Source organism: Cnephaeus nilssonii (genome assembly GCF_951640355.1).
Source record: "Cnephaeus nilssonii genome assembly, chromosome: 2".
Taxonomy (NCBI): domain Eukaryota; kingdom Metazoa; phylum Chordata; class Mammalia; order Chiroptera; family Vespertilionidae; genus Cnephaeus; species Cnephaeus nilssonii.
This window is the reverse complement of record NC_137073.1, coordinates 93,539,648-93,549,791: the sequence shown is the minus strand read 5'-3', so window position 1 is coordinate 93,549,791 and position 10,144 is coordinate 93,539,648. Positions and strand designations below refer to the sequence as shown.

At 36.7% G+C, this 10,144-nt stretch overlaps 1 protein-coding gene across 1 annotated transcript in view; it reads right to left on the bottom strand.

Annotated features, from left to right (window-relative positions):
• Positions 1-1,917: 1,917 nt before the first annotated feature.
• Positions 1,918-10,144, bottom strand: part of CDH9 (cadherin 9) — a gene marked incomplete at both ends in the record, with an annotated part of 60,408 nt that continues 52,181 nt past the window's right edge. The window contains 4 exons of the mRNA XM_079797987.1: positions 1,918-2,405; positions 7,975-8,226; positions 8,328-8,445; positions 9,945-10,066. Coding sequence (XP_079654113.1) covers positions 1,918-2,405; positions 7,975-8,226; positions 8,328-8,445; positions 9,945-10,066 — 980 coding nt within the window. The remainder of the gene's footprint in view (positions 2,406-7,974; positions 8,227-8,327; positions 8,446-9,944; positions 10,067-10,144) is intronic.

Below are 10,144 nucleotides of genomic sequence, written 5' to 3'. Positions count from 1 at the left end.
ACTTATTTTCACTTATCCTTCTAGTGATTATAGAATTAAGGGGTTACAAGAGATATTAATAGATATATAATCCATTTTTTCTGACTATCATGGCACTCTGTAAGTTCCTCCTCAAATATTTGATTCATGCTGAAAGAGCTTTAGCAATGGGGAAAGGAATTACTTTCTTAGGTAAAAACTAAGACTTTCTAAACTAAAAATTTTCTGTTTTCTGAGACATTCTATGATTAGAAAAAAACCCAAATAACTCTTAAATGCCCAATATGTTTTCTTCTTTATCTTACATTAAATCTTCAATATGTGTTAGCTATTAGTCATAAAATTATTAAAATAGTCTTAATTTTCAAAAATTTTACTATAGAGTAACATAACAGAACACAAAAGTGCCTCTTTATGATTTAGTAGGAATATGCTATTTAAAAGTCTTGGTAACAGACTGTTCGATGTTAAATTTCTGTATAAATTTCACCTAGGAATCACTATGCACATGACATTTTTCTCCTTAAAGAATAAGTAATAAAAGAAAAACAAAAGGATAACTATTTCTTCAGAAAACAAATAACAAGTGATCTCCCTGTAAAATTTCTATCATTTTGATTAGGTTTTATTCTCCAGGCCAAACCAGGGCAAGTTTCATGACATTCTTTCAATAATTACAAATAATTATTATGCACAATTCTTCATCTCTTCCTTCTCTCCTGTGTGTGAGGATGTCCATGTTCTGTTTTCTGGACAATCCAATAATTAGTAAAATTTCATATTCCTTAAGATTTCTTGAGTTCACTCTACAATGTCACTAGTTCTTCCAAGATTTACTCAAATACAATGACTTTGCAACTTCTCAATAAAAGGATCAATTCAAAAACTTCTTTAGTTTGTTGTCACACACTTTAAATGTTACCCAAGTTATATTCCATGAATTGTCTGATCATGAAGAAAAAAATCAGAACTATTATCTCTCATTCTGAAAACTACTATTGATGGAGGAAGAGTGCTTCAGATATTTTTCTTTATCTACATAACAATACTGACAGAATTACTCTGCAAATTCCCTGGTTGATTCCATAGTAAAGAACTGTAGAAATAAACGAAGTTAATCATTCACAATTATATTTATATTTTATATTCCAAATGTGTCTCATATCCTATTGATGGGTAGGTACCAGTGTCTCAATAAGCACTTGTCAATTTTTAAGTGGTCAAAACAGATTTTCACAATTTATATTAATGCTCATTTATAGTTCCAAATCACATATAATAACATAGCTAACTGCTTTTTCCCTGAGTAAATAATGTTTTAGCTTTAAAGATGTAAACATTTTCTGTTATAAGTGAGATCAGAACTGCTTCTAAGAATTAAATAAAATGAAATTTACTTTTATAAATACTAGTTTATTTCATAAAAATACAAAAATATAAATATACATTTATAAAAATATGAATAAATTAACACCAAGACATTCTTCAACTAAATAAATATGTCAGTAATAGCCATTCCTATTTCTTTAGGGATATATATTTTTCATTTTAATTTACAAAGCAGTTTCACAATGATTCATTTAATAGTAAAGGTGACTTTAAGTCAGTTAAGAAAACATTTATAAAGTTATTATATCTAAGAAAAGGCACAAAAAGCCTTTATGCATTTTTGTTGATTATTGATGTGATATACTTTCCTTCAGAGATTGTTAGGCAAAGAGGGTGAACTGGTTATTATATTATTACTTAAAAAAAATCTATGTCATTCGTATTCATTCACAGAAACTTACTGATTAAGCAAACCCTTACTAAGACAACACCTACGTATTGTTTGTAATTTTGATTTTTTAAAAATTTTCCTTCAAGGAAGAGAATACAGGCCACTCAATCTAGTAACAAAGAGTACTTCCACCAACAGGGGTCCAGTCCTACAATACTCTATTCTTGGTCACTCTCATCACCCCCATACATATCGGCCAGTTTTTTAAACCGAGGTCCCCAGTCGCTGAGGTAATCATAATCTTGGTTACAATCTGCTGTGAGCGATTCTAAAGAACTGAGAGAATCTGCTATGGAGTCATTCCCTTCATAGGCGTACGTGGCCAGGGAATCGTAAGGGGGTGCGCTGGGGTCTGAGTCATTTTCTTTTAACCGTCGATGGATAAAATCTTGTACATCAATATTTTCCCACAGAGGCACAGTCCTCCTTATCTGAAAAATAGTTTCTGGCATTACATCCCTTCTGAGTTTACTATCTTCTCTTGCTTCTGGATTCCTTAATGTGCCAATATCAAAAGCTTGTGTATCTTCTTCCCCGCCGCCTTCGTCATTGTAGGTCACGATGTTGTCCCGGACGTCGTCTTTTGAAATGATCAGAGGTTCCTTTTTTCTTTGCCTCTTCAATGCGGCAAACAGCACAACTAAAACTATTTAATATATATATATATATATATATATATATATATATATAGAGAGAGAGAGAGAGAGAGAGAGAGAGAGAGAGAGAATATATATAGTGAGATCCATAATTCAGGTTTAAGTTAAATATAGCACACTTCTGTGAATGAAGTTTGTGTGGTGTGAGAAGTGCTAAGATTGGATAAAAAAATAACTAAAGTAACTATCATATGTAAATATAGGGTGCTTTGGGCCAATGACTAGATACACTGAAATGATAAAGAAGTAAATATTATAGTTTCATTATTCTGCTTTCAATATTCACTCTTCTATGGAGCTCTGACATTGAAAAAGCTTTATTCAATTACAGCTAATATATTTAGCCAACTGTAAAAATTTAATATTTCATTCGTCCAAAATGATAGTGTTTAAATATACTAAAATTTTAAAGCTACAGTAATTATGCCAAGAGAAACTGAACATCAATTTAATATTTTCTTAATAACTCAAGGGAATATATGTAAAACATTATTCATATATGTTCATGTATGCATATATTGCATTCTATACATGTTATATGTCTATATAATACATAGGTATATGTATGCATAAACATATACAACATATAACAGATATACAACATATCTATACTAATAAAAGCCTAGGTGGTCCTCACATGACGCCCTCACGTCATCACAAGATGGCTGCCACGAGATGGCCAGCAAGGGAGGGCAGTCAGGGGCGACTAGGCCTGCAGGGGAGGGCAGTTGGGTGTGACCAGGCTGGCCAGACCTCACCCATGCACTACTTCGTGCACTGGGCCTCTAGTATATACATAAATATGGATATACTACTGATCTCATTCCTTCCCATAGTTCATATATGTTTTTTTTTAAACTCCTTTATTGATCTGGTTTTGAAAGCCTAAGTGCTTAAGACCTGAAATATAACACATTATTATATTTCATATTAAAATATAAAGTCAAACACATTTTAAGCTTATACTCATCTTACAAGAGTCTCAGATAATATCTTGTTACTGAGGACTTCCTTGACTTTCCCAGTTGCATTAATGCTTTTTGTTGAAAATGTTAATTGTACTACCTGTAATCTCTGCATTGTTTTTGTTTATTACCTATATTATTATCTATATATACATATAGTATCAAGTTAACTGTAAATGTCCCCACATATGGTATATTTTCTTATTTTTTATTATATTACTTGATTTAATATATCCATGTATTTGATAATGAACATATGAAAAATAAATACATTATGTAATTAAAATACATTTAAAAATAAGAAAAAAACATATTGTTTGGGAATATAAATTTTCTATTGAAATGGACCACATTGCTGATTTTATACATATGAAAAATTATAATGAAAATTTCCCAAAAGCACACTTACAAATTGCCTGAAAAAATAACAAATGGGTCATTTACTTTAGGGCAGCTAAATGTTTTGTCAACACTATTCATTTGTCACTGAAAAACAAGAAAATTTTGGCTCAAAAAAGTCTATTATTTTTTTCTTGATCTTTTTCTCAAGATTGTACAAAGTGCACTCATTTACATTGAGATTATTCTTCATGTTGGCCCTTGAGGCCTTTATAACTCCTTAAAAACGTGAGCAATGCTATCATCGTATTAGCCAACACACGTTCCGCAGCTCCTACTAATTGGTAGAAAGAATTTTTAAAAAATCATTAGAAGCATCTTTAGTTAACCTCCACAGAATAGGCTTTAAGTGCTCAGCTACATCTGGAATCATCTTGGAGACTGTTCAGCAAAAATGAGACATAACTGTACTCTAGTGAACTGCCCAGTAGGAAAAAAAAAGGTTCTTTTTAAACTTAATATTCAATGCATAAATTTATAATTTTTACTTTTTATAAATAAAAGCACAATGATATAGTCAAATTATTTTAAAAGTTTATTAGCTAACTAGAGGCCCGGTGCATGAGATTCATGCACAGGGGGAGGGGTGTCCCTCAGCCCAGCCTTCACCCTCTCACATTCCAAGACTGCTGGCTCCCAACTGCTCACCTGCATGCCTGACTGATTGCCCCTAACCGCTTCTGCCTGCCAGCCTGATCACCCCCTAGCCACTCACCTGCCAGCCTGATCGACGCCTAACTGCTCCACGGCCAGCCAGATTGCCCCTAACTGCCCTCCCCTACCAGCCTGGTCACCCCCAACTGCCCTCCTCTGCTGGCCTGGTCACCCCTAACTGCCCACAACTGCCCTCCCCTGCAGGCCATCTTGTGATGGCCATCTTGTGTCCACATGGCGACAGCCATCTTTGACCACATGGGGGCGGCCATCTTGTGTCTTGGAGTGATGGTCAATTTGCATATTACTCTTTTATTAGATAGGATTTAATGTTTACTGATTCTCACCAATGGTCCTTGGGACCTATTCTGAGTGTTTTGTCCTCTGCCAGGTCACAAGTAGCTGCTTCTTTCCCTAGACCAGTGGTTCTCAACCTTTCTAATGCTGTGACCCTTTAATACAGTTCCTCATGTTGGGGTGACCCTCAACCATAAAATTATTTTCGTTGCTATTCATAACTGTAATTTTGCTAATGTAAATATCTGTGTTTTCCGATGGTCTTAGGTGACCCTGCTAGCGGTTCTCAACCTGTGGGAACCGCTAGCAGGGTCAAAAAGACCATTGTACAAAGTGCACTCATTTACATTGAGATGGTCTTAGGTGACCCTGTAGACTGCTGTAGAGCCTAAGACCATCGGAAAACACAGATATTCACATTATGATTCATAACAGTAGCAAAATTACAGTTATGAAGTAGCAACGAAAATAATTTTATGGTTGGGGGTCACCACAACATGAGGAACTGTATTAAAGGGTCGTGGCATTAGAAAGGTTGAGAACCACTGCCCTAGACTGAGGCTAATAAGCTGGGGTATGTGGATGGAATGCAGGGAAGCTAAGATAAGGAACAGAAAAAAGTGTATCATTCTTTTCACTAAACTATAACTGGAATTTAGCATTTCTTTCTATTATAAATTTTAGCATAAACTATAGTGATAGTAACAGTATCCATGACAATTAAATCAATAGAAATCACTTATTTTATATTGCATTATATTTTCAACATATCTCAAATGATTAGACTTGTACCACAACAAGGCAATATAATAATAATCAAGTACATTTTGTTGTTGTTTTTGTTCAATTGACAAATATATTTGTTTTGTCTTATATTTTCCATTTCTATAAATTTAAATTATTATTCTAAATAGGTCTATAAGCTTTACCTGACTGCCAAAGGTGTTCTTGGAACCAAAAATATTTTTTAAAAATCCTGCTCTAGGTGCTTACCCCCTACTTAGCCTTGCAACATGGATATATACTAAGAAATGCCTTTCTTCCAACTGTAACAGGGTATGTCTAAAATATCCTTGCCCATGCTATATCACTGTTGCAAAGAGCAGACTCTATAGTGTAGTAGCTCTGTCCAGCTGTCTGTATACAACCTCAAAACAACAGCAACACTGCATTGGAACTTGGGTAATGAAACCTTCAGAGGTTTTAGTATCTGGTTCCAACCATTTTTTACTAAAATAATAAAAAATCACTCCACATTTAGGCAATACATTGGGAAGGCGAACATAACAGTGTGCCTTCTATATTGCTCAGGAGAGAAAGGTGGCCGGATTTTCATAATGAAAGAAGCGTCAGGGATTTCTGTAGAGGAAACTATGATGCAGTTTAGTTTGATAATGCTGTAATGTCTAAACTTACTTGGGGGGTGCTTTTATTCCCCCATGTATGCATGCATGTCTTTATGTATGTCTGTGTATTATATTAATACTAGAGGCCCGGTACATGAAAATTCATGCACTGGAGGGGGGCGGTCCCTCAGCCTGACCTGCCCCCTCTCACAGTCCTCAGGGGCAGGAGGCAACCCGGCAATCAGGGAAAGGCGATGCCCCCATCACACCTCTGTTGCTGCCACTGCCGGCAGCACAAGCCTCAGCTGGCCCTGGTTACCTGAGCCTCGGGCAGCCCTGTGTGGCTGGGCAGCCAACATCCAATGCTTGCCTGTGCTCAGGCGTTGCCTGGGCAGCTACCATCCAAGGCTTTCCTGCACCTCAGGCTGGCACTGGGTGGCTGTAGGGCTGAGGGTGGTTCGAGCCACACCACATGCCTGCCACCGCACCCCACCCCCCGGCGGGGCTGAAAGGACTGGGGGACTCCGTCGGGGCTGAGGGGACTGGGTGCTGCCATCTTGTGGCTATGGGTGCTGCCATATTTGTAACGGTGTGATGGTCAATTTGCATATTCCCTCTTTATTAGATAAGAATAAAAAATCAAATTTGAAATATACATGGTTCTATGTTCTTAACTAGGGAAGTAGAACTATCTGAACAACAAAAAAAAAAAAACCAACAACATGAAAAGCATAAAAGTAGCACTTTCCTCAAAGGGGAAGCCAACATTTCATCTCCATGGGGGATACAAAAATATTTTCCAGAAGAGCTGAACTATCTAGCAGCAGGTGGAGATGCAAGGGCTGATGGTGAGGGTAGTAGTGTGTATGTTCTAACACCCTGAGAAAATGTTTTTCTAAATAGTTGGATCATTTTAACTGAAAAATAATGGTTTCCCTTCACTTTCATCAATCCCCCACTGAAGTCCTGCAAGATATCTGGCCAAAGGGATTTCATCCAGATAGTTTGAAAGGATTTGCAATGAAAAGGAGCCAGCACATATGGGCACTGGAACATAAATTTGGCTAGCTATCCTGCCCTAAGGACAAGCATTCTGGATGAATATTTGTTGGAAACAATTTTGGGGTAATGTTTTACAGTGGAACAACTGTTTAATTGAATTAAATCGTCGTCCTGTTAGGGCATGCTCAAATAAAACATTTGATATTGGAAGTATGACTTTATTTAGAAAACTTTGCAGGACTAGATATTCCATAGTGGTATTTTAAAAAAATGAACATAAGCTTTTAAGTTGGTGTATTTCACCACCATGTCACACATTTTATGGGGGAAAAATTATCTTATTGTGACAACTTAAATACCTTTGCCGTCTGATATGCATAAGTGTGTATTTGTTAGTAATGCTATTCGTAAAGGAGCTCTTTGGTTCTAACCATTTGTAATGGTTTAGAAAGGAGAATTCGGAATTCAAATAATGTGGCTTTTTAATGGTGGGTAAAACACGTTCTAAATGAGTGACTTTGTGTAAGTGATTTAACCTTTCTGTCGAAGAATACAAGTATTTACCTTACAGAGTTGATGTAACAATTAAAGCAATTCTTAAATTAAAACTCATTAGGACACTGACTCTGTTTAGCACTAAGCAGTGCAAATATAAGATACAAGAATCCATAAATATACAATATCATTAGCTATTTTATCGTTGTTCTTGAACTCTGGAAAGCTAGACCTAGCCCCACAGACACTCCTTTTCTTTTCTACTTGAAAGGACAATTAAAAAAAAAAAAAGTTAAAATATTCAATCTTTAGCTATAGAGAAGAGTGCTTCTCAGGGCTTGCTCACTGGGCATGAGGGAGAGAGCTGGGGGAGGTGGACAGCCTGGGGGGCGCCGCTTTACCGAGCAGTATGATGACACAGAGCAGGATGGCAACCAGGGCCCCAGTGCTCAGCCCCGCCGAGAGGACCAGGGCCTGCGCGCTGCACGACTGCATGTTTCCTTGCTGGTCGCAGGCGCACACGCGGATCGTGAGGGTGCCGGTGCTGCTTTGAATCGGATAATCGTTGTCAAAGATTAAAATGGGGAGTAGGTAGGTGCTCATTTTGTGGCGGCTGTACCCATCTTTTCGAGTCATGATTCCTGCTGTGTTATCTGCGGGGGGGAGAAAAAGGTGGAGAGAAAGTAAGTCGGATCAGTTTGGGATGTTGCGTCTTCGGGCCTCATAACGTTCTGTTCACAAAAGTGCTCTGTACCTTTGTTATCGACAATGGTGAAGTTTGGGTTGAGGGGAAACTCTGGCACTGGTTCAAAGAAGAATTTGTGGCCTCGGGGAGGGTCATCTTTGTCCATGACACTGACAGTCTGAATCAACTGCAACAAAATGCATTAAGTAAAGCCCAACGAAAAGCAACTCTTGTTATTACCAGGCATTTTTAGTAAATATATCACTGAAATGAAAGAAACAAACAAAAAAAAAACCCCACAATCTTCAGAAAATTATGCCGAGGTTTTTCTATGGTTCTAGCTCATGCAGCTGACCCAATTAAGAATCAAACGTCTCCATCAAGTATTCGTTAACAGGGTATCTCTATGCATTGTTGTCTGATTCCTGGCCAGTGCAGTGCCCACCCTTAAAGAAAAAATGTGATCAGTCCAACAGCAATCCGCTTTGAACAGTTGTAGAAAGCACCAGTCTTTTTTGTTATTAATTGGTTACCAATCTGTTGTCTACCCTACATAATGGTGGTTTCAAAGGCAGAGAACAGATACATTTAAAAAACAAACATAAGTGCTTAGCATAACCACCTTCTATAGACTAAAAACGCTATTAATATAGTTTTGAAAAATGAGCAGTAAGTCATCAAAACATTTGAAAGCTATGGGGCACCATCACTACAATCCTATTGTCTATTTTATTCAAATCATGTGCCTTTCTTTTAATGGTATGTGCCAAGTTTAAAAAGATATACAAAGAAATGATTCCAAAGTTACGTAAAATCAGCGTCAAAGTGGAGACACTACAGAACTTCTTAGCCATGCTCCCCGTAAGTCAGAGCCGTGCTGGAGTGCGCGATTGGAGCAACAAAGGACAGATTGGGCACAAAAGTTCCACTGAGCACTTAATGGTGGAAAAGTCACTAAGCTACACATCGGGGTGCCTGCTTTTCTAGTCCTGGGCATGCCATCTGTGCGATTTGAAATCACAGTCATTTAATGATTCTTGCTTTCAAATGTCTCCTCTACAAAAACAAACAGTTGCACCACTTCCAGGTAACATCCTAATCTGTGTACTCACTAGTCCAATAGTTTTCCTCTATACTTTCTTTCGTTTTGACAGAGTGACATGTTGCCTTATGTATTTTTATGTAATGGTTCTGAAAATGCATGATTACTAATACAAACTGAACCCCATGTTTCTCTTTAGTAGATAGAGCATTACACAGAAAAAAAATGTAGATAAGTTTTAATATTCTTGCTCAATATCCGGTGCAGAACAGCAGAAAAATATTTAAAATTTAGTATTATTTTTAATCATAAACAACATTGATCCTTTGATTGTATGACTCTGAGATTTTGAAATTAGATGGGCCATTGTTTAAGCATATTTTAAGAGAGAATACATATCAGTAGCTTAAATATATTGCATTTTTTATTTTAGCATGGGTTCCATAATAAAAACAATATTAATACTCATCTTTTTCAGATCACTGTGACATTTTTGGTAAGAGGAGATAAAAATGTGACAAGAAGGTCTGACAATAGATTGCATGAAAAAAACACACAAAACTTGTGCAAGTAAAGTAATGCAAAGTCATCTGCTTTTGTGAAGAGGAAACATTATTTTTAAAGTTTATAATAACTTTGTTTACCTGCCCAGGTTTTGCATTTTCACAAACAAATGTTTCATAGTACATGGCAAATTCCGGAGCATGGTCATTTATATCTAGAATTCTGATGAAGACAGGAATGTGGCTACTCTGTTTTGAGTTATCTGCAACAAGAACATATATAAGATTTCAGTCTCATTCACAGAGAAGCAGTGATACCACTCTCACTATTTGTAACTTAG